This window comes from Pongo abelii, chromosome 9, assembly GCF_028885655.2.
Source record: "Pongo abelii isolate AG06213 chromosome 9, NHGRI_mPonAbe1-v2.0_pri, whole genome shotgun sequence".
Classification (NCBI taxonomy): domain Eukaryota; kingdom Metazoa; phylum Chordata; class Mammalia; order Primates; family Hominidae; genus Pongo; species Pongo abelii.
Window position 1 is genome coordinate 90,421,730 of NC_071994.2, and position 26,197 is coordinate 90,447,926.

The window sequence follows — 26,197 nt, forward strand, 5'->3', positions numbered from 1 at the left end:
ACATTACAAAAGCAAAGATCTGATCATAATATTTCTCTGTACAAATTCCTTCTCCCCACTGATTACATCCTCACCAGCATTTAATTTATTATTAAAATTCAATGTATATGGAAATAAACCCAGACGCAAAGTTGCAGACTTCCTTCCTTCCCAGAACCTTGAATATCCTCCTAGTTTGTATTCTAGTTCCCCCATCGACCCCTGCCCCATTTTCCTGGGTCTAGATACCATGCTCAGCTATTACTTTGCTGTATCATGATACACTATGCCTACCTACCTCACCCAGGCACTAACTCACTGGGAATCTTTAGCCAAAATTTAGAATCATGTTATTGTCCCTATTTGTGCCCCAGAAACTTCAGCAGCTATGTTCCATCAACTTAGAAGATGCCTCCTTTAAATATCTATACTTCCCGGATCATATTAGTATATTTCCCTGGAATCCATAAATTGAACTGTTACTTCCTTTTATTCTATACCAACTTACATCTGAAGTGGTAGATTGCTTCATATGGGTAGATTTAGAACAGTGTGTTTCATTTGACTCTTCCATTTTACTTTCTCCAAGAAAAAGAATGGAAGATAATAGGAAGCAATATGTATAAGACTGAATTAAGACAGAATTATTATCAAATTGAAAGACAGTGAGTTATGTTACCGGCTTTCAACATATATCAGACAGACCATGCCTCCTTGTCTAATAATAAAGACTCCATTTGGAGGTCCCAGAACACTAAATGATATGAAGCTATGGGTTAGGGGATGATCAATTTACAGAGGCATGAGATCCTGGTTAACAAAAATTTTCTAGAAAGAAAAGAACATGAGTAAAGCTAATTTAAGGCACCATGATACATCTACTTATGGACATATTTGTAAACTACCAAGACCACCCTGTTTTATAATAGACCAGTCATAGGTAGAATAATTACCTTTAAGAAGAGTATAAAAGTACTAATGCTAAAGAAAGCAGAAATAATTCTCTAAGTCATTATTGGCTAAGAGTGTTGTATAATTTGCAGGTACATTTAAAGGAAGAATTACTAACTCAAGGCCTACTGCCATTGCATTTCGGAAAATATACATTGAAAATAACGTGACATAATAGAAAGAGAATAGGTAAATGTCTGTAGCCATGGCTCGAACATTGATTCTTCCAAATACCCTGAGCAAGGATCTTGGTCTACTGAACCTCAGTTTTCCTATCTGTAAAATGGGCTTTTAAAACCTGTTCTGTTAATAGGTTGTTTTGAAGGATAATATAAGTAATGCACTGCCATTCAAAAGGTAGTTATTTTATCTATTGTCATCGCTATTTAGACAGGCACAGTGTCTCAATATCAGGTTAATATAATGGCTTATTCTTGACATGTAAATGGCCATTAAGTGTTTTAAATCCTTCTTCAACTAAACAGGAGATTTGAAGATCAGCTTTTGAGTCCAGAGATTTGGGCAGAGGCCAAAATAATTCAGCTGCCAGCTACAAAGTACCACAGCGAGTGCCAAAAACGCTACTCATTTTTGAATGAGAAAAATGTCTCTGCCAAACCAAATCTTAAGGGTTTTTATAGTTCTTTCCCATATGTTCCTATAAAAAGGTCATTTTTTACATCTCATTTTTGAATGGAGCTGTCAGAATAACAAATTTCAACTGTTTTCCAAGCCTCAAAAATTGATTCAGTTAAAATGAATTTGAGGATGGGAAGGATTTTTAGAGAATCCAGTGACTTGTGCTTTGAAGTCATGGACAGCACAGATTGAAATAAACACAAATGGCTGACCTTTAGTTTGTACTTGGTCCATCCAGGTCTGCTTCTAGAGAGACAGCTCCCGGACAAACATTCCAGAACTCACAGCACCACCTTCTGGGGATAGTATTTGGGGCAATATTCGAAATATTTGATAACCAGTCACATTACAACTGACTAGAAAATATCATTTTCACTCTTATTTACACCTACTCCATGGCCAGATTAGAAAAACGAAGAGGAAGTTTGTTAAAGTGGGCCACACAATCTCTAAATTCCAGGCGGCTAGAATTTCATATGGTCTGGGGAGGAATTAGTGCTCTGAACTGATTGTGCAGGTCCCTGTCTCCACCAGGAGGAAGGGGCATCATTTTCCCATTCCCATATTGGCACTCTGTGAGCTAGCAGAAGCCCTTGGAGATTGAAATATTACAATAAATAGGTCTGAGTTTCTCAGAACTGCCACGAAACTTCTAATATGTGAAAATGTCTGGAAAGTTATACAGTGGAACTGAAATATCTTCAAGGGATACAGCCTTCCAAATAGACAATGTTCAAAGAACAATCGATAGTGGTTACTGAAAACTAATACAACTGTTTTGAGTTTACATCCCTCATATCTGAGACTCCACAATAAACAACTTATATAGGGATTTTGCATATTATTCAAATAGAAAGCTAGATCGCTCACAACTCTGTCACTCAACTTCACATATTCTTACCAGCTAAGATTTTCCTGAGTTTAAATTTTTGTAGCCTGTATTGTGGAAATCACAGATTTATTGAATGTGCATTTTCAGAATCACTATCCATATCCACCTTGAAATATTTTTGAGCTATGGGAAACCAGGTGAGCATTTTAAGCAGGAATGTGGCATTGTCACCACTGGTGTGGTAAGGACTGGAAGAGAGCAAGACTGGGAGTAGGAAGGTATGTTAGGAAGCCATAGCGATGACATAGGCTATAGATCATGATAGGTTAAGACAGACATGTGGAGAGATAGATGTAATAGGTATTTACAAATTAGAATTAATAGGAGCTCATGATTAATTGAATGTTGGGGTAAGGAAGAAGAATAAATACCATAGTTTTCTGATTTTTGAAAAGTTGGTGAATGGAGATGCCATTAACTAAAAAGATGGAAATGAGCTGCCTTTGGGAATAGAAAAATGATGTATTCAGACTTGTGCAGGTTGCATTTAGCAACAGGACTTGTGCCTTGATGTAAAAGTGGAGAATGAGATACAGGGTTTAGAATTATAATAGGCAGCCTTTATGAGGACCCCCAGTGAACTTACCTCCTGGTATATTCAGGCTTCATGTAACACTATCTCCTTCAGTAATGTGCTTCTAACCAACAGAATATGGAAACATTGAGATGTCTCTTCCATGATTAGGTTATAAGAGATTATGAATCCTGTCTTGCGAGTACACTCTCTCTATTGCTTTCATAGCTTGCACATTTTAATGAAGCAAACTGTTGTGTTATAGAGACCCACATGGTAAGGTCCTGAGAGTGGCACCTGGTCAACAGACACCAAGAAACTATCAACATAAAATTAAAAAATTCAAAATCTATTTTAAGAGAGTTTATTCAAGCACAAAGGTTAAGGACTGCAGCCCAGGAAACACTTCCAAGTTGCCTTGGGAGTGTTCTGGAGAACAAAACAGATGCTCAAGTTTTTAAAGAAAAAAAAGATGAATAAGGAGAAGGAACAATTACAAAATTTTTTGTCAGGAATTCTCATTGGTTCACAGAAATAACATTAGTTAGCAATCGGCTATACATTGTGGAACCATAGGGTGTATGGCATTTTATGGCTACTTGGGATCAGTTAGTCTAGAGCCTGCAAAGCAAGTGGCTTGGAGAGATAGTGATTTAGCTCAAGTGACTGTTGCCACATGTTAAATGCTTTTCTGGGCCTGATTATTTAAGGGAGCTTACATTCCTAGAGGGAAAGTAAAGTTTAAGGAGGACCAGGAGCCTGAAAAGAATACTGCAAAGAAATAGAGATCTGAAATCTGGGAATTGCAAGGTTAAAGAAGGTGTGACCAAATAAATACCAACTGCTGAAAGACTGAAAACTATTTTCAGCAACAAGGTGGATTTTATCTTGATGTGAACAATTTCACATAAGTGACCTGGCAGAAGGCAGATTTCAACAGACTGAGGAGAAAACACAAAGTAAGAAGGTAAAATAAATTTCGTCAAAGACACTTAAATGTTAAGAAAAGTGTAATGTGATATTTGCAGTAGGTGAAAAGTTGGTAGCTGATATGGTTTGGCTCTGTGTCCCCACCCAAATCTCACCTTGAATTGTAATAATCCCCATGTGTCAAGGATGGGACCAGGTGGAGATAAGTGAATCATCGGGGCAGTTTCCCCCATGTTGTTCTCATGATACTGAGTGACTTCTCATGACATCTGATGGCTTTATAAGGGGCTTCCCCCTTTGCTCTGCACTCATTCTCTCTTCTGCTGTCCTGTGAAGAGGTGCTTTACGCCATGATTCTAAGTTTCCCGAGGCCTCCCCAGCCATGTGGAACTGTGTCAATTACACCTCTTTTCTTTAACAATTACCCCATCTTCACACCAGTGTGAGAACAGGCTATTATAGTGGCTTTTTGGAGGAGAGAGAGACTTGAGCTTATTTATGTGATAAGGCCTCCTTGGTCATGCAAATTTTTATTACATTTTCTGTTAGTTATAGCATAGCTATTTTTCATGAGAAAAACAATAAAGGAAATAAGTATGTTTAACCATTCATAATCCTCTTGCCCTTTTGAAGGCACTAACATATCCATTTGCATGTTTCATAACAAAACACAGCATCATTTTTCCCACATATAAGTACTTCTTAATGTTGTTATGTTAGTGCCATAGTTGTTTTTAATATTGTATAATATATTGTCAAGCTTGTGTACTATAAATGATCTATTTTCTATTTGTTGGGCCTCTAGGTTGTTTCCAACTTTTTATAACTGTAAATGATGCTGTGATTAATTGTGCAAAGTTGCTCCAAAACAAAAACAGAGAAGCTTCCCATAAGAGTGTTTCCTGGATGCTTGCCAAAGTCAGTACTCTTCATGCCAAAGGGCTCTGAACTGAATTCAATAAAAGTTCATGCAAATACTGCTGGGACTATTTCTTTTTTTATTTTTTATTATAGAAAACTTCAAAAGCCCAGCAGATGGGCAGATCAAATATACAGAAAGAGATCACTGAGTGCCCAGATTGACTTTAAACTTTTGTGAAACCAAATGTATTCTGTGAACTTATTCTAGGTTGATATCTTTCTACCAACATCCTGAAGTACATTAAATACAGCAGAGAGGGCCTCAATAATCTTTCTTCTTTTATTTATTTATTTTTTTATACAGGAAGGAATGTTGCTGTCCTTAATACCTCCCTTGCTATTGCACTTGCAAGCAAAATAATCCACTTTCCCTTGGAGGGCTGAGTGTGCTGCCAAAAAAAAAAAAAAAAAAAAAATCTTCCATTTGAGCTTATAGCATTTGTTGCAAATCTGCTAAACATTATGTTTGCCAAATTCTTCCTAAAAATTGCTATCACATTTCTGGGAAGACACTTGCTGAAAGGAAAAGCTTGTACTGCTTTAGCAGTGGTCAGCTGAAATTCAACCTCTTCAAAGTAGAGCTTGTCATCCATTGCTCACCACCTCCCTCCTGACTTAAATTCTAGGAGGCCACCCTTCTTTTATTTATCCTAGTTTAAGATGCTGAAGGTGTCTTCTTATTTCTCAGGACTTGTGCAATTACGATAGTTTCTTACAAAAAGATAAGGAAGAACAAAAGAGATCAGGACCTGAAATATCAACAAACTCCTGGGAAAAGCACAGGAAGAACATCTTGAGGGAAGTATGGTTAAGAGCGATGGTGCTAGAACAAAGAGACCTGTATTCAAATCCCAAGAAAATGGATGAGTTCCTTCGCTTGTCTTATTCCTTATGTGTAACACAAAATCTATACCAGGAATTCAATGAGACGTTGTATGCAAAGAGCTTACCATACCACCTAGCACAAAGTAAGACCTTGATAAATGGCAGCTATCATTGTTATTACCAATAAAGGCAAAACTGACTGGGTCAAAAATAAAGTATCCACTTGGTGAAGCTGCTGCAGGGGGCAGTCAAGGTAAAGAGGTAGCAGTCGGGTTCAAGGGGAGGGGCAGAGGGAAGATAATGTTTGCTCCTGGGTATAGCAGGAGCACAATGATGGGGAATCCAGGTGCTGCTCAAAATGCTCAATTCTTGACAGCATGTAGTGAGCATTAGAAAAAGTCTCTCCATTGGCAGAAGGAATCTAGTTCCCAGGTGGGATTTTACTGGTCAGAGTCTTGGCTCTAGAGACAATGATAGCATGAGTAAGACTACATCTCAACCCCAGAGAAACAGACAAAGGGCTGAGGACTGAGAGAGCCACTAAGGGTCAGGGAACAAATGGAGAGCTCAGTTTCCCAACAGGTCTGACCCCGGGTGAGATTATGGCTCAAAGCTGAGTTATCTAACTGGTCTAGCCACCTGAATCTCACCTGCCAAGCCTTTTCAATGGTTCCTCCCAGCCTATAACTGAAAGAAAATTTTAAATAGTAACAATATCAGCATTTTGGAATGGCTACTGCCTAGGGGAAGAGGCACCCATACACATAAAAGTTTACTGCCAGTACTGGGGCGTACACATTTTCATGAGCCTAATGGAATTTTATGCAAATATGGGATAAGTAAGTGAGCTTTTCTGGAGAAAGGATCCATAGTTTTCATCAGTCTCAAAGCAGCTCATGACCCAGCAGGCATGAAGGATCAATGCTTTAAGTAAAGATGTTACAATCTACCTCTTTCCTTCTTATCCTTATTTTGATGAAATGTTTGGAGAGTTGAATGGTATCTTCTATGGCAGAATTTTCCCACATGCTTGGGCCTTCAATTATCACAATAACTTCCCATTTGCTCCCCTCACTTTTTCTTATAAGGGTTTGTCACAATTTCTGGTTCATTAAGATGTTTTATTCTTATAAATTATGGCTATGTATTTAATACATTTTATACCTTTTATAGTCATGTCAGTAGGTTCTGTTGGTTGGGGATTACTGCAGAATGGGGTCAATCTGTCACCTTGAAATTGAAGGGAAGTGTCTTAATCTTCTCTCATTGCTTCTATCTTCCCACAGTCTCTTGGCCTCCCATGCCTTTTACTACGCTTCTTGCTTTTTCAAAGCTCAGCTCAAGTTCCAAATTCTCTTTGGAAGCTTCTGGGATTACTTCAACCCTCAGAATTCTTTCCCTCTTCCAAAGTATATAACATTCATTTGGTGCTGGGAAAGTATATAAAGGAATTAGCATGTTGTAGACAGGACTTTTTCAACCTCAGGACTATTGACATTTTGGGCTGGTTAATTCTTCATGTGGAGGTTTGTCCTGTGCACTATAGAATATTTAGCTGTATATCTGGCCTCTACCAACTAGGTGCAGTAGCACACTCCCATCCTTGCCCCAATTATGACAACCCCAAATGTCTATCAACATTAGGGGGGAAATTACCTCTAGTTGAGAACCAATGTTGAAGAATGATCCCCATGTATCAGGTAATGTACTAGATTCTATAGCTTTTATTTCATGGGTATATCCTACTTTCCTACGTTTATCTTTCCTTTAATTCAGTTCATTCACTTATTTTTAATTTATTTTGCATTGCGTCTTAACCTTCGCAAAGCACTTTAAATCTTTTTTTTAAAACAAGGCAAGTTATATGTAAACACTCATTGCTTCTTTTAAATCTTGGCACAGCCCTTGAAAAAAGATATTAGCATTGCTGTTTAACAGGCAAAGACACTGACTACTAGAAATCTCTGTTCAATAACTGAACAAAGTCCAAATAACAAACATTGGTGGAGCAAAGACTCAATATCAGGATTTTCTGGTTCCAAAGACCATGATATTTTTGTGCCACAATGCTATTTTTAAAAGTTGGTACACATTTGTGCATATTTACGGGGGTACATACGGTATTTTGATACATGCATAAAATGTGTCATAATCAAATCAGGGTATTTAGCATATACATAACCTATAACATTTATCATTTCTGTGTTGGGAAAATTTCATATCTTCTCTCCTAGTTGTTTTGAAACATACAATATATTATTATTAAATATAGTTACCCTATTGTGCTATCAAACACTAGAACTTATTCCTTTCAACTGAATGCTTGTACCCATTAACCAACAGCTCTTTATCCTCTCCCCCAATACCCTTCCAGCCTCTGTTAACCATTGTTCTACTCTCTACCTCCATGGGATCCACTGTTTTACCTCCCACGTATGAGTGAGAACACGCAATATTTGTTTTTCTGTGCTTGGCTTATTTCACTTAATACAACGACCACAGGTTCCATCAATGTTGCTGCAAATTGCAGGATTTCATTCTATTTTATGGCCCAATAGCATTCCATAGTGTGTATATATACCATATTTTCTTTATTCATCCATTGATGGACAGCTGACTTAATTCCATATCTTGACTATTGTGAACAGTGCTGCAATAAACACGGGAATGCAGATATCCTGTTGATATAATGATTTCTTTTTCTTTGGATAAATACCCATTGGTAGAATTTCTGGATCATGTGGTAGTTCTATTCTTAGTTTTTTGAGAAACCTCCATATTGTTTTCCATAACAGCTCTGCTAATTTACATTACCACCAAGAGTGCATAAGAGTTCCCTCTTCTCCACATTTTCACAAGTGTCTTTTTACTTTTTGTCTTTTTTATAATAGCCATTCTAACTGGAATGATGTCTTATTGTGATTTTCATTTCCATAATCATTAGTGATGTTGAGCATTTCTTCATATACCTACTTGCCATTTGTATGTCTTCTTTTGAGAAACGTCTGTTCAGATCCTTTGCTCACATTTTAAGGAGATTGGGTTTTTTGTATGTTTGCTTTTGTTTTTTGATGGTGAGTTGTCTGAGCTCCTTTTATATTCCAGATATTAGTCCCTTGTCAAATGAATCATTTACAAATATTTTCTCCCATTCTACAGGTTGTCTCTTCCTTTTGTCGGTTGTTACCTTTGCCGTGCAGAAGCTTTTTAGTTTACTATAGCTCCATTTGTATACTTTTTGTTTTGTGTGCCTATGCTTTTGAAATACTAGCCATAAAATCTTTGCCTAAGCTAAAGTTCTTGGGCATTTCCTATGTTTTCTTCTAGTATTTGTATAGTTTCAGGTCTTACATTTAAGTCTTTAATTCATGTTGAGTTGATTTTGGTATATGGTGAATCCTAAGGATCTAGTTTCATTCTCCTCCACATGGATATCCAGTTTCCCCAGCGCCATTTATTAAAGAGGGTGTTCTTTTCCTAGTGTATGTTCTTGGCACCTTTGTCAGTTGGCTGAAAATCTATGAATTTATTTCTGGGTTCTCTAGTGGCACAATGCTATTTTGTTTACTTTCTTTCCATAGGCTTATCCTTTTCACCCAACTGAATTTTAGCCTGCCGAACTAGGATTGCATCTGCTATCTCTTCGGAATAGTGCCCATTTCTTATAGTGGCATAAAAATAGTCAATCTAAAAGAAAAGCAGACTTCTAGTTCTTCAGAAACCCCCAAAAAGAGAGAATGAAGGTATAAAAATCTGATACTAAAAGCACTTATTTTCTGTCATTTATCTTAAACTACAGTGAAACTATTCAATACTTTTGAAGGTCCAGAAAATACATTACAGAAAAAAAAATAAATCATCTCAATGATTACTTTAATGCACAACCCTTAGTTTTATGGCGTTTCCCTCATTTCCTCAGGGGAAAGCTATTTCTCTAACTTATTTCTTTCAATTGATTGCTAGGATTGCAATCTCTTTAAGACCTTTTGCATTAGAGGAAGAAAGAAGTCTGCTATTTCTTTCTCAACTTGGGGAGTCTGAAGTTTATCACATTCTTTCCCCATTTAACCACCTACAGACTTGAATTTCAAGAAGACAAATTGTCTTTAAGAATATAAAGTTCAAAACCAAAGTATTACATCAGCATCACATCCTCAAAGTTGGAAAAGAAGAGGTTAAATTTCTTCTACTAACTCTTAAAAGAGATTTAAAGAAAAGGGATATTGAAAAATGGACTTCTCAAAGGAAAAAGGAAAACACACACACAAAAAAGGCATGTGCTGCATTTTCTGCCTGAGTTAATCTCCTGAATTTCCAGTTTGCTATCACTAGGAGGACATAGTATGGCATGACCAGAAAGTCTGCTGAACTTCCAATTATTTTATGTCCCAGGCAATTTCACGCAAATTTGCACTATTAATCGGAACTAAAATTCAATGAGGTCAATACTTTACAGTTAATATTTCATTAGGCCCAGTGACTAACTGACCCACTACCAATACACAAATCTAAGTCCACGTGCTGCCCATCAAAGAAGATTCTGATATATCTAAAGCTCCCCAAACTTGGTCAGGAATATTCTACTTAGCTTTAAACCAAAAATAAACCTTCATTAGAGTTAAGAGATATAACTATATTAACATCACTATATTTAGAAGAAAACTGTTATATTAATCCTTCCAAACCACCACACATGGATTGGCACTCAGAGTACCTGCCCCAAAGAAATGAGAACAGGATTTCTGGGAGGTGGCACAAATCTTGGAAAAGATTTTAAAGAACAAGGTGAGGTTACTGGTCTCACAACATTTAAGAATGGAAATATTATTTTGCCATTTTTCTTAATTGGAAGGCAGCAGGTACAATAGAAAGTTCTTGACATATTGGAGCATAGATTTATCTTTATTAGCTGGAAGCTCAGGCATGTTACTTTCCCTCTCAAGGCCCATTTTTAGCAACAGAGGTGGACTAGATAACCTTCCAGCATTAATGTGATGTGACTCTGTTATGCTTACTTTATCTTCATGCTTTTAGAACCTGAATAGGAAAATCAAATTATTATGACTTTACATTACCTTCAGTCTTTTTCACTTCAAAGTTGCAATGTCTTTTCCCTGGCTGGGTCCTGTTACTCATCCCTGTGGTAGTCTCTCAAACTCCATCACCTCTCAGACTTGTTCTCTTCCCACAGGCAGCAACACAAAAATGGTAGGAGTGAGGGATGTAAAAATTTTATAGTAAAAAATAAAATTAAAACCAGATGCCTAACTCATAAAGCTTTTTGCTTTTCTCTGTGGATTTCCTTGTGCTAGTGTTCCTCTGTAGGTTATTTTCGCCCTTAAAAAAACAAACAAAAAACCCATCATAAGCCCTTCTCTATCCTCTCGTCGTAGAGCTTATTTATAGAATACATCTTAGCTGATTGCTCATAGCAAAATATTATTTTACAATTTGAGTTCAGAAAAAGATAATATTTACTCCTTACCACATGCCAAGCACTGTTCTACATACTTTGCATACATATATATATATATATATGTATATATATATATATATATATAGCATTTAACCCTCAGAGGACTCTATGAAATATGTATACATATTCCTTACTATCCAAATCTATTCAGTTCCTGAGTTCTGTGAGCAAGTTTTTATGATCAGGAAAACTGCATTGTCTTTAATTATCTTTAGCACCTCCATTGGAATGATGAAGGGCCTGAGTTTAGATAGCAAGTAATGCTGTTAAAAATGCAAATGCAAATACATTTAGTTCCTCTGTTGCAATGGTAACGGTTCAGAGAGGACAAATTCATTAGCCGGGTATGGTGGCATGTGCCTGTGGTCCCAGGTACATGGGAGGCTGAGGTGGGAGGATGGCTTGGGCCCAAGAGGTTGAGGCTGCAGTGAGCATGACTCAAAAAAAAAGTCAAAAATGTGGACAGTGAGAGATATCTATGCCATTTTCCCTACTTTTACAGAAAAGAAAGAAAAGAAAAGGAAGGAAGGAAGGAGAAGGAAGAAGGAAGGAAGAAGGAAGAAGGAAGGAGAAGGAAGAAGGAAGGAAGGAAAAGGAAGGAGAAGAAAAAAGAAAAGAAAGAAAAGAGGGAGGGAGGAAGGAAGGAAGGAGAGAGAGAGACAAAAGAAAGAAAGAAAGAGAAAAAGAAAGGAAGAAAGAAAGAAAAAGGAAGAAAGAAAGAAAGGAAGAAAGAAAGGATGCACAGTGCACAGGTAGGATAAGGAAACTGCCTAAGGTTTCATGGCTAATAAGATACAGAGCCAGAACACTTATCCTGGCACTACAGCTCCAGAGTCAATATTATGCTTGTGTTAGACTGCCCAGCTAAATATTATTTTTCTTCTTTGTGACCTGTGGCATCATCCATGTAGATAATCCTTGTAGATTTTCTGGGAATGTCTTTGGGGAGGTTAGCCAGAGTTCTCATCTGATTTTTTTTTTCTAGAGCTCCATTTGTTAAAAGACTCTGAGTATGTGTTCTATTAGCATCAATATAAGAAGTTCTAGATACTGACACCAACTGCTTTTTGTACAGCTTAACAGTCTAATCGCATGGTTTGTGGAACCCTAATGTTCCATTTAGTCAGTGTATTTGATGAAATCTGCAATATGGATGATATAAATGATCTTTCTGTCATACAGAAACAGGAAAAGCAGACTTCGACAGTAGATAAATCCAAGCTGAAATGTAGTCTATCTTAAGTTCTTATTCTGGGCAATCCCTCTCATAATCTCTGAAAACTTAGGGCCTCTTCAAATCATTGCTTGTCCTCAAGTAAACATGTTGTATAATCTGACTTCCATGCCAGTTAGGTTCACACCAGTATTTAGCCATTTAATATTTCCTAAAGTATTTAATGAATGACACCAGCAATGAATTTACTTAAGAGCCAGTCAGGGCCCTCATGAAATAGTGCAAAATCACAGGCACTCTACATCATGATGAGTTAGTTGTTCTCATGTATCAGCCGACTGCTGTCCAACTGGAAAACCAGAGAATAAATTCATGCTTACATGTTAAATAGAATTGTGTTTGTTAAACTGACAGATAGTATCTTCATGAATTTTAGTGAAAAAAAAATTTATGCTTGATTTCAAAAGTCTGTTTATATGTTCACATAGCAGTGAGGCTGGGCACAAAATAGGATGGAAATTATATTCAATCAGTAACAATAAAAAGAAAATGTATCTCGTCTCCTTGGAGGCCTTCCAATGATTCCGACCCTGGCTATGCCTTCCAGTGCTATTTCTGTGCCACCATGTGGTGAAAAGTTCAAAGGTATGTGGCAGCATGCCAGGAGGTCCAGGAAGCCAAACTTTAAATGGTGCATACTCCTGGAGCCCTACTGCAGTTCAAGGAGGGTAAAAACATCATTATAGCGAATTTTAATGCAGAAAATACGTGGGTTTTGCACAAAACTCTGAAACTCAGAATGTTAAGGTGAAATTTCCAAGCATGCAGCTAGTATCCCCAGTGATTGCAGATACTCTGGTGGGAAATGCTGAGATTCAGTGCTCGAAGGTGCTCAAAGAGAACTCGGTTTTGAAGATCTAGGTTTTAAGCATGACTTCATCACTTGCCAGCTGTGTGACCTTAGACACATCACTTGCCCTCTAAATTGAGTATCTGTGCAAAGAGGTTAAATTACATGATCTTTTTGGTCCTTTCCAGCTTGAAAAGGCTGTGGTCCACGTTTATGTTTCAGAGCTCTGACTGCCTTATTCTCCTGTCACATAATTTCTAAGAGAAGGCATATGTTACTTAGCATAGAGGTTTCATATCCACTGTGAAATATCTCTGGGAGATTCCAAAAATCTATTTAAATCTAAGCTGCTAGTATTTCACTCATTAAGCTATTATTGCTCACCTACTGAAGACTAACCAATACTCCCAAATACAAGATACACACCATAGAAAATAAATTCACCAATATCCAGATTTTGTCAAAACTCTTATTTCTTTTCTCTGAGGTCTCAGGCTCATCAAATATCCAAGGATAATTTTAGGATTCACTAGGCATTATCTGAGTATATCTCCCTGTCATAAAGGTTCATAGTTTTGTTTTTAATTGAAATATCTTCAAATGCTTTTCCTTTTTAAGTAAGTGCTTACATAGGTAACATAAGTGAATCTTACCGAGTCAGTGATAAAAATTTCCTGAAGTAAACATAAACTCTATAATGCAGTTATCTTTAAAACTTTATTTTAAAAATATGAGCATTTATTTTAAAAGTTTTGATAATTATTGCCATTATTTTCTTGTGATTGGTACAATTTAAAAATAAGTCTATGTTTTCACATTGATTTTTAAAAATATAGCATCTGTTTGAATTACAAATAATTAAGCAAACTCTATTACTTCATAGCTGACCATCTTCCACTTAATCGAATACTTAGAAAAAAATGGCCAGTGGCCGATTGAAAGGTATATTAAAATTAAGGGCAGTTTTAATTCTAAAGACAAAAATCTTCATGGAAATCTATTTGTAAGCTTCTGAAATTGCTGCTGAAAGTCTCCAGTCTGTGAATATACCAATTCCCTTTTACAGCTGATGTAGATCATTATGAAATACTGGGAGGCATATCCTACAATTTAGGAATTGGTGTGGCTGCCACTGCTATGCTCTCAATTGCACACTCATCAGTTCCTCTGCGGATCCGGAAGTAGCCATCCTCACCCCAGCCGGTGCCCCAGCTGTTTTTAACAATCCAGTAATCCATCCCAGAGGCTGAGTCAGTGCCATAGCCCACAAGCAGAACAGCATGATTAGTCAGCTCAAAGGGGTTGAAAGGGTCTCTTAGACCAGTGTGGTGGTAGATCCCCTTTTTGTAGTGGAGGAAGTCATCATATACTTCAAAAGCAACTGCCATGGGCCCATGATGGACCAACTCAAGTTTCATCAGGGCTTCATTGCAGCCTCCATAGAAACCTCCCACATAGTGGTACTCAGAGGAGTAATAACGAAAGCAGTCTTCCTTCATTTTGCATGGAGAATCAGTGCCTGTGTAGGGGAAGCAAGCTTCTTCCACCAGCCCAAAATCTTGGGCATACTTTCCTGCAATGAGGTATGGGAAGCCGCCTTCACAGCCTGAAGATGAATAACACATATGGTTATCCCTTAGTAGAAAAAGGATTATCCCATTTTCTATTTTTTCTTCTTTGCTCCATTATTCTTTGCATGTTACCCCTGAAAGTTGTTCTTAGCTTAAGCATCACTTCATTCATCCATCCATTTTCCAACTAGCTAACTATCCTTTCATCCTCCTTCTACTTAACAGGTATCTACTTAGCACCTAATATGGATGTAGCTATGGCAAAGTGGTTAAGTGGGGAGGCTCTGAAGCCTATATAGGTTTAAAGCCAAAGCTGTGTGAAGAGTTTAACTTCTCTGTATCTCTGCTTACTTACCTGTAAAATCTAGATGGTAGTACTACTTTCCTCATAGGGTTAAATTAGTTACTTCATGTAAAAATAGCAAAAGTTAGGTATTATGGTCTTTGCTAAGCAGCCAGACCCCACACCTTGGCTCTTTCTCAAGCAAGTCTTTTCCCTGACAACCTCTTGCCGAAATGTCTTTCCTACCTTCCTCATGCAGTCCTGGCCCTATTATATATATTATAACTCTGTACTTTTTCTTCACTGTTCTTCACACTGTTGTTATAATTATTTAATCTCTATCTCTCACTTAACTGTAAGCTTCATGAGGATAAAGATTGTCTTGATATGTTATAGCCCCTATAGCCTACAAGTCACAACTAGTATTACATATTTTAGAAAGAATGAAAGGCTCACTGGCAAATAATCACTCATCAGCAGTTTCACTGGTGAGCTGGGAAATTCCTAGTGGCCAAATCTGGGCTTGACAGCATAAACCTTTAAAATGGTAACGTTTCTCCCTCAATCAATTATAGCTGTGTTTTCAACATACATCACATACAGCCGGATCTGAAAGCCTAAGTACAGATTTTTTTTTTCATAACAGGGCCTCACTCCGGTTCCCCAGGCTGGAGTGCAGTGGCATGATATCGGCTCACTGCAGCCTTGACCTCCTAGGCTCAGGTGATTCTTACACCTCCACCTCCTGAATAGCTGGGACTACAAGCACATGCCACCACGCCCAGCTAATTTTTTGTATTTTTAATAGAGATGGGGTTTCGCCGTGTTGCCCAGGCTGGTCTCAAACTCTAGGACTCAAGAGATTCACCCATCTCAGCCTTCCAAAGTGCTGGGGTTATAGGCATAAGCCACTGCACCTAGCCCTAAGTACAGAATTTTAAAATTCTCCCAGAGAGAAACCAGTGTTAGTATGGTTTTAATAAAAGTTGGGTTTTGGAGATGATGATTAGAAGTGAAACTCCAATGCTAAAAGCTGTGAGACCTTCAAATTATTAGAAAAATTTATTTGTTCCTGTTCCCTGTCCATAAATAGGGATTATGCTTACTACTTCTCAGAGTTTTGAGCATTGTTAGGCAATATATGTAACAGGCAGAGCTCACTCAATATATAGTAACTATGACATTTTGCTGGATGGCACAGTGAATTCCATGAGAAACCATCCATTAATAAGTGATAGGGCCAGACTTGCACCCAGATTTTCTGACTATAGACATTGCGCTCTCTCTACTGCATTATCCTTTTGCCTTTGCCAACAACAGCCAGCCGCACACAGGTAAATAGCTCATAAATGGTGTCTGAAATGCAACACTTACCTTGAGCATACTGGCTACAAGACACAACCTCCTGAGGGCTTAGGATTGGGGTCTGAGAATTGCTGGTTAGTATACGGATTCTCGCTTCTAGCATACCCATAGAAGCAAATGAGTAGCAGCTGCCACAGGATGCTGGCGATGAAAAAAAGATACATAATCCAAGAGACATCTGAAGCCTCACAGAGAATCATGCAAAAACCTTAGTGAATCACATACATTAATGTTTATACTGAATGTTGTTGTTTATAAGAATCAGCACAATAAGAAGACTCGACTAACAAGCATTGTTGAGCTTATTAAGGCAATCATTAAGATTTCATCCTTTTTCATCAAAAGGCAAACATTAGTACATGGGACTTTCTTTGACAACATTTTAGAAACTAAAAAAACCCCTCATAATTTCTGAGAAGCTTTTGGCAATATTCTTGATAGTGATGAAAGGATTTATGTCTACAACATTCAAAGCCATCAGGTTGGGAGAAAACTGTGGAGGAATACACTTGAGCTGAGCTTTCAAATATCTCTAATGCAATGAGATGAAGGTTTATGTCCCTCCAAAATCATGTTAAAACCCCAATCCCGAAAGTGATGGTCTTAGGAGGTGGGGCCTTTGGGATTAGTGACCTAATACAAAAGGCTCCAGAGAGAACTCTCATCCCTTCTACCATGTGAAGTTATAGAGAGAAGTCAGTCTGTGAGCCCTGTTTCCTTTTAACTACTGCCATTTCTGATGTTCCCTAAATTCTCCCCCTAAAAATCTCAGATTGACCATATTGTACACTGTTTTGCTACTGAGACATTATCTAAATTATGAAGATCAGAAAAGCACTTGGAAGAAGGTCCTGTGAATTCATCTAGTGTACAACATGCTCACTTGATAGATAACATGTAACGGTGGCTCAGAAAGAAGCAATGAGCTGTCCCAGGACACACAGCTAATAGATAGCAGGGACAAGTGCCTTACTGTCTCCTAAGGCAGGATTAGTGTCCTTTTCAATTTATGGGTCTGTGTCTACTTTAACAAATATTCAGATTTTCTCTCCCTGTCTCGTAGTCACTAGACAGAGCAAAATTAGCTTATATCTTTTGTTTTCAAAACCATGCAGATGATACTATCCATAGGACCCATCCTTCAAATGATGGAATGTCAAAGAACATTGTACATTGTACACTGAACATACAATTATGTTCAGCAGTACCTTCCAACAGTGAAGAACACACTGAACTAGGAGTGAGTATACTTTTTTTTTTTTCCTCTTTTCTTGTTTTGCCCCTCATTAGTTGTGCAACACTGGACAACTTACAAATACACCTTGGCGCCTCATGAAAGGAAACCAATGTCAAAGAAATAACACATCCCAGGAGAGTCTGGAAAGGGCCCCTTTCTGACCACCCAGCTTTCTTGGCCCACAGCAGCCATGGAAATAATCTCTCTCAGTACTGGTCATTAAACTTCCATTATCCGACCATTGATCACTGTGGGAGGCACAGGCCGCAAGTGCATTCAAGGGCTCTGAATGTGTTCTATTTACAGAGCAATCACAGGAACAAGGGAAGAAGATAACCTTCATCAAGCCCCTGACCTGTAAGAATGTGTCAGCTACCAAGGTAATTAATGCCTCATTTCAACAGCCAAGGCCAATCTGATTCTAAAAGAGCCATTTATCTCTTAAGAATACTGCAATGCAATAAAGAATAAGAAGCAAATCTAGCCCAGCCAGAGCTCTGCAATAATCAAATTTCTACAATCTCAAATAGATAGTATTATTTTCATATGGTATAACTATGTTCAGCAGCACCTTCTAACAGTGAAGAACATGCTGAACTAGGAGTCAGGAGTCAGGATTCTTTTTTTTCCCCCTCCTCTCGTTTTGCCTATCATTAGTTGTGCAACACTGGACACTTGACCTTTTGACACTGTTTTTTCTTTTTAATCTTTTGTGTAAAATGAATTGGGTGGAGCAGTTTAAGGTCTCTGCCTTCCTGCTCAAATAACATAAACAGCATTTTGAAACAAGACTTAAATGGACTAGACTTTACGCATTATGAAAACACTCTGTATTTCCTAATTAATGTGACCCAGGAGAGACACTTCCTTTCTCTCTTAAAAATACAATAATAAATAAAAACAGCATAGCTGGGAGAAGAACAAAGAAAGCCCATTCTGCCCTATTTCTAAGCTTCTCTTCCCTCTCATACCTCAAAGTATTAATAAATCTAGCTATAAGGCTTGTTCTTAAATCTGTTTTCAAGTGTAAAGGTAAAACCTCATTTGTCCTCCCACTATTTCTTTTTTCTTTAATTTCAATTTGCTCTCTGACTACAGAAAAGCTGTGAATTCCCTTAATTGCAGCTAATTCTGAATTCTGGGTTATACAGAACACTGGTATTGGCAAAGTTGGTGGGAATTTTCAAGTAGCCCAATTAGCAGGAAGAGAAAATACTTTTTTCTCCAACTTACAGTATAGAATACCAAAAGAAAGTCAAAAGAGGAACCTTTAAGTACATTATTTTCTCAAGTACCTGACAAGATACTGTAGATGAGGGATCAATTCAAAAGCGATTAATCCATCAAAGCCCTCTGTTTTGAAATTGCCATTTCTCTGTACAAATCATACTTATAACAGTCAAAGAATAAAGAACATGGGAGAAAATAACAGCTTTTACCAAGCTATATGAAAACCAATGTCAAATAATTTGGCTTTAGAAAGTCAAATTTCCTTTCCCTGAATTATTATCTCATATAACTTGTCAATCATATCTTTTGGGAAGGGTTTGCTAAACTTTTCTACCTTCTCTTATGTTACCAATGAATTTAAAAAATGTTTTATTAAAGTAGTTATCATGTTTTACTTTAATGTTTTGCTTGTATGTCTTGCTAAACTGTAAATCACTAGGAGAAGGACTATGTCACGTTAGTCTTCATTTCCTCTGCCATTAAAAAAATCCTAACATATTTTAGATGTTCTGGTAACAACACCAGAAGCAACACTATAGTATCAGTAGCTCACATTATATCATGCCAATGCTAGTCATGTGCCAGGACCTCAATGATCAAGTCAACACATGATATGCACTATTAATTAATCCTCTTAAATAGGCATAAAAAATCTATTTGGTGATAGCGTAACTTGCAATCTCTTAACATGCACCCTTCAATTTCACTTTCCATTCATTTCTCAATTATCTTCAAATTTATCTTATTTCCAATCCCACTTTCCAAAGAAGCCCTCCCCAGGAAATTGAGAAGGTAGGGAAAGATTTCAGGACCTATACTTTCTTTAGAGCTGAAGAGCCCAGAATAGCTGGTAGAAAAGCAAAGAGACAAGACCCTTGGTGTCTGATGAAAAACAGAAATGTTGCTCACTGGCTGTTATAAGACCTACCTGGGGCCCTCAACATTCAGAACACTACAAGAATTCAGTGAGATGGGAGCTTGGAGGGCAAGTGATGAAAATGAGACATGGCAGAGACTGATTATCACTAAAAGTTTAGGAAAGGGAAACAACAGTTTATCTTTGGGTACTATAAATTTATAATCCTCCCAGGAGACACTAATCAGAATGTTTCCAGACAGCAAATACTAAACCTATTTTATAGTAACAAATCAGCCATGGGTAGCATTATCTTCAAAATGAGCTTAGAAGTAATAAAACTGAGTATTGCATAGATTCTCCAAGTCATTGTTGGCTAAAACTCAGGATAACAAGATAATTTGCTATCAAGTGCAGTTAGAGGACATGTTACAAAATCAACTCATATTGTATCAAATTTCTGAAAATAATTGGTAAAATTCAATGATAGGAATACTTTTCATGAACCTGGGCTCTGCCCTCATGCCATCGCTCAGGAAGCTGGGTTAATACTTACCATCACATATCGTATTCTAATGCAAAGTGAATTGAAGGGTCCTTACACAGCTCAAAAAATCTACCAGGAAAATAATTTAAGGATTTATTTTACGGGTTCATGTAGTAATTAATAACTAAATTAATGGGGGTGGGGGAATAGAGGAACAGGTATCAAAGAAAGATTCCAACAAACCACTTGCAGAATGGTACACGATTCTTTGCTTCTACTAGAATCTTTCCTACTAGGAGGGCAAATGAGTTTGTCTTACATATCACTCTGATTGTCACTAGCTACCTAGAAAATATATTGAGAAGTGTACTGAAGAAATGCTAAGCTCAGTAGAAAAGAAAATTTTTTACCAAAGTTTGTCATGGATATAAAAGGAAAGAATAATTCATAGGCCACCTATTTTCTATTTCTGTAATAGGGGGATCATGCCCATTCCATTTAGGTATCCCCGAAATCCATCACACAGAGCAACTGTTCAATAGTTCAGAACAAATTAATAAAAAACTTAGGCTTATTTTTTACCTTGGTTTCGAACAGGACTGACAAAATTGATACCATGAACATTTCTCCAGTCCCAAGATGTTGGCAAATGCAAAACCTTTTGCTGTATTTCAGCAGTCAGTGGTGCAGGTTTGGGCCTAGAAAGGAAATATACATTTGATATCAACATATAATCTTTCCTTTGAGGATGATTTCCTAAACTCTATTATAATTCTATAATTTCAGCTACCAGACTAGCTAGGATCTAGATTCAGACCCAAAGAACACCTGTTCTATGAGTGATTCAATGTGTCAATTACACAACGGAGTTGTGTAAATGGCTTTCATTCACTGTTTCTTTTTCAGGATCTAGTATTGACAATCTTCCCTTGTGAAATGACACTGGTTTTGTATATCACTGTGATGTTATTTTTAGTTTGCCTGAATAGCTGCATTCTTACTCATTTTTGAAAGATTTTTGACCAAGAAAGAGATGAGAAGTAGAAGATATAAGAAGGGTTTAGAGAAAACGGAGGAATCACTGATGTTTGACTTAGGAGACAGACACGTTGGTAGTGGGGTGGCTGTAAAAGAAGTGAAGTTGGCAAAGGGAAAAAAGGGTCTATGTGAGGCAGGAGAATAGGTTCTGGAGGCAGGGAACATAAGGCCAATTCACACTGACTTCCTAGAACTAAATAAAATGGAAACACTTCAGCAATGGCAGGAATGTGAACGGCTTTGTCACTTCACTTCATCCTCTCCGTTTACATGGGACACAACCCCCAGGAGTAACATCCTCTCCATTAACACAGGGCCCATACTGAGTAAATGACTTTGTAACTTTACTCCACCCTCTTCATTTACATAGGGCATACACCAGGTAACCAATGGGAAACCTCTAGAGGGTATTGAAACTCCAGAAAATTCTGTAACCAGGGCCTTGAGTCATTTACTTAGGCCCACTCCCATCCTGTGGAGTGTGTTCATTTTCAATAAATCTCTGCTTCTGTTGCTTCATTCTTTCCTTGCCTCATTTGTGTGTTTTGTCCAATTCTTTGTTCAAGAAGCCAAGAACCTGGACACCCTCAACCAGCAACATAAGCATAACACAGGCTGACTAGCTCCGTAAACAACAGATAAAACTGTTTCATTATAGAACCACACCTTATATGATAGTGTTGGGCTGTAAGACACACAAAGGAGAGTTGCCTAGGCCCATGAATGAACAGACATTTTTGGGAAGTGAGAAAATTGTTCTAACAGCTTCTCTGTATTAGCGATTTCACACATACATACACATGCACACACACACACACACACACACACACACACACACACACACACAGAGAGAGAGAACCACAGCTTTAGACACATTTGACTTCTTGGAGTTTCCCCAAGACTGCCAAATGGCCTCTCTGTTCTATATCTTTATGCTGCTGCTCCTGTAACCTCAAATGCCTGTTGCTCACCACTTAAAACTCCCCTAAGAATTTTTCCCTAACTTCTAATTTTTAAAACTGCTCATAAAGTAGCCTCCACTCACCAGCCCCCAGTGAAAACTCACTTCCTCTCTCTCTCTCTGCTCCTTCAAATTTTTTTTTAGGGCACTACAGTCACAATGTGGTAAAAATTATTGTTTGTTACTATAAACTATTTGAATTTCTTATTCAACTGAGCATTGTCATATCACACTGTTCTAATTTTTCAGTGGTTACCAGATGTTTTTTACTAGGCTAAAATTTAGTCAATGGCAAAGATTCTTTCTGGGCTACTTCATGCCCTCTGCACCTATCCACAAATGGTCCCGTCTCTCACAACTTCTCTTAGATATAACACAGGTTAAGAATACATGACAAGGGGCCAGGTGCGGTGGCTCACGCCTGTAATCCCAGTATTGGGAGGCTGAGGCGGGCAGATCATGAGGTCAGGAGATCGAGACCATCCTGGCTAACACAGTGAAACCCCGTCCCTACCAAAAATACAAAAAAAAATTAGCTGGGCATGGTGGCGGGTGCCTGTAGTCCCAGCTACTCAGGAGGCTGAGGCTGGAGAATGGCATGAACCCAGGAAGCAGAGCTTGCAGTGAGCCAAGACTGCACCACTGCACTCCAGCCTGGGTGACAGAGCAAGACTCTGTCTCAAAAAAAAAAAAGAATACCTGACAAAATGGAACTGAGATGAAACAAAGAGAAAAACAACAATGATTTCTTCAAAAATAGCAATTGTAACCCTGACAATTTAGACTAGAGAAACGCTAGTTAATTGTTCACTAATTTTTTCTCCTAAGCCAGTCACATTGGTTGAAGATATACATGATACAGAGATAAATATGAGATGGTCATTAACAATATGGAAGACAATGTTAAGAGGCATAATATACACAAAGATTACTATAACAAATAGAAGTTATAGTAATGCTATAAAACACACAATTTGGAAAAAGTCTAAATAATCAAGGATCATAAAAATCTATGCCTCATAGGTAATTTTATATATAGGGTGAGAGAAAAAACAAAGCTTGGACATTTCTTCTAAGATGTATAAATAAAAACTAAGATGCAAACAAACTATTTCCATCTTTGAATGGAAATAATTTCTGTGGTTTCACATTGAGAGAGTATGTTGAAGAAGAAACTCAATTTTTTTTTTTAATTCTCTCACTGAACACTATCAACTATCAACACAAAAGACTTCTGTGATCAAATGCATGTGGGTTTCTCCCCACAAATCAAGCAAACAACCAATTTCACAGTGAATACTAGCTGGGTGTCCTCCAATCCTGCTTTGACACTGTGTACCTAGAAATGGCATCAGATCTCACAGGCTGAGGGCTCCGTCCCACAAAATTGCCCCCTACTTCCAATGCCAATTGAAAGCCCTAGGTTGTTTACCTGTGCTTCTGACCAACCAGCTATAATGTGGGGATCCTATGGCACCCTGCTTGGGTTCAATTAATTTGCTAGAGTGACTCACAGAACTCAGAGAAATACTAACTAATGTTTAGTGGTTTATTATAAAAGATACTACAAATGAAACAGATGAAGAAATGAGTAGGGCAAGGTATGGGGGAAGGGGCACACAACTTCCATGCCCTCCCTGAGCAAGCCACCCTCCAGGAACTTCCATGTGTTCAGCTATCTGGATGCTCTCTGCACCCTGTCCTTCTGAGCCTTATAAGGAGACTTCATTAAATAGGGACAATTGACAACCATGTAGAGATGTGACTGGACATAAAGGGTATGATGTAAACACAGCAAGGCCTGTCCAGATTCTTCTGAGCCTCTCTCTGTTCAGCGTTCCTTCCTTTAGGGTATGACACAGGACATCTTTGGAAATGAAGGTCTTATGACCCAAGATCAGAAAGGCAGGAGAAGATTAGAGTGCTGCCCTGGTCAGGTAAGAAGAGGGCGGAAGAAGATCAGAGAGAGAGAGAGATTCTGTTTTCTGAGGCCTACTTCTGAGGCCTAATGTGCCCCAACGTTAAAAGATAGTGACAAGGGCTATGGGAGTTATGAGCCAGGAACTGTGGACAAAATCCAGTATGTGTTAACTAGTTGTCTTGTTTAAACCTAAGAATATACTAATATAAAGGATAAAAAAGAAATTTACGTTTGGCAGCATAATGTAATTTCAGGGCATATGATTTTATCACTTACTATTTGTTTAACATTTGGCAAGGAACCTAACATTACGAAACTACAGTTCACTTCTATTTAAGTGGGTATAATCATGCTTACCTCAAAGGGTTGTTATGAAAATTCAATGTAATAATGGGTAACAAGTGCTTAGAACAGTGCCTTTGTCTGATAAGTCCTTAATAAAATGGCAGCTGTTATGAAGATAACATCCATGTCATTAACAGGACTAAATAAGATGCTGACACAGTTTAAAGCAATTATCTGGCACAAAACAGTCATTTCAATATTAAGTTCCTTTTTTCTACCATCCTATAAGGCAGAGATTTGCCCATCATTGCACACACAAACAAAACAAAAACAGTGTAAGAACTGAGGCTTAATGATGTTGTCAAAGGTGTTTGACCCAGAGCAACTCCATCTTGAATAGGAGCTGGGTAAGATGAGGCTGAGACCTACTGGGCTGCATTCCCAGACAGTTAAGGCATTCTGAGTCATAGAATGAAATAGGAGGTCAGCACAAGATTCAGGTCATAAAGACCTTGCTGATAGAACAGACAGGCTGCAGTAAAGAAGCCAGCTAAAACCCATCAAAACCAAGATGGCGATGAGAGTGACCTCTGGTCTTTCTCACTGCTACACTCCTACCAGCACCATGACAGTTTAAGAATGCCATGACAGGCCAGGCTTGGTGGCTCATGTCTGTAATCGCAGCCCTTTGGGAGGCCGAGGTGGGCAGATCACCTGAAGTCAGGAGTTCAAGACCAGCCTGGCCAACATGGCAAAACCCTGTTTCAACTAAAAATACAAAAATTGGCTGGGCATGGTGGGTCATGCCTGTAATCCCAGCTACTCGGGAGGCTGAGGCAGGAGAATCATTTAAACCCAGGAGGCAGAGGTTGCAGTGAGCCGAGATTGCTTTACCGCACTCCAGCCTGGACAACACAGTGAGACTCTGTCTGAAAAAAAAAAAAAAAAAAAAGAACGCCATGACATGGTCTAAAAAGGGGAGGCATGAATAATCCATCCCTTGTTTAGCATATAATCAAGAAATAACCATAAAAATGGACAACCAGCTGCCCTCAGGGCTGCTCTGTCTATGGAAAAGCCATTCTTTTATCCTTTACTTTCTTAATAAACTTGCTTTCACTTTGCACTGAGGACTCGCCCTAAATTCTTTCTTGCTCAAGATCCAAGAGCCCTCTCTTGGGGTCTGGATCAGGACCACTTTCCAGTAACACTGTGAAAATGAAGAGAGAGCAAGAGGAGTTTGGGGGATAAAAGGGTGAGAATTACAAACATTTTGAGTACAAGATACATGATTGGCTCTTAATCTTTTGGCCCACATTCTTTACAAATCTAGTGAAAGCTCTAGATTCAGAAATGCTCATAAACAATAAATGTTGTCTGTAATTTCAACAGTTTCAAAGACTCCCTATATCTCAAGTTAAGAATCTTTGAGAGTTTCTATTATGTCATTGGATTCTTAGAACAGAACTAATTTATATACAAAAATGCTAGTGAAAAATCAGGAAGCCAGACTATAATATCTGCTTTCATATTTCCTACTTCACTCAATTCCATCTCCTTATCTTAAACCTTCTATAAAGCTTTAGTCATGAAAACAGTCCTTCATAAACCCAGCCCTTGTCTAAAAAAAAAGTGGTTGGCTGGAGGGAGAAGGGAGCTTTAGGAGGAGTCCTCAGAAACATGGCATATGACACATGGTAAAGCAGCTGTGACTGAGGCTCCCATCCTTCAGGCAGGAGCCACAGTCTCCCTAGGCTCAAGTGCTAACACTCCTCCTCTTGATGCTTGTTTGGATTTTTGTTGTTGAATAGA

General features: G+C 38.1%; 1 protein-coding gene across 1 annotated transcript in view; it reads right to left on the bottom strand.

The window, feature by feature from the left end:
- Window positions 1-13,849: 13,849 nt before the first annotated feature.
- Window positions 13,850-26,197, bottom strand: part of CTSC (cathepsin C) — a 44,035-nt gene continuing 31,687 nt past the window's right edge. Inside the window, 3 exon segments of the mRNA NM_001132140.1 lie at window positions 13,850-14,757; window positions 16,380-16,511; window positions 20,763-20,878. Of these exon segments, the coding sequence (NP_001125612.1) occupies window positions 14,255-14,757; window positions 16,380-16,511; window positions 20,763-20,878 (751 nt within the window). The 3' untranslated portion in view covers window positions 13,850-14,254.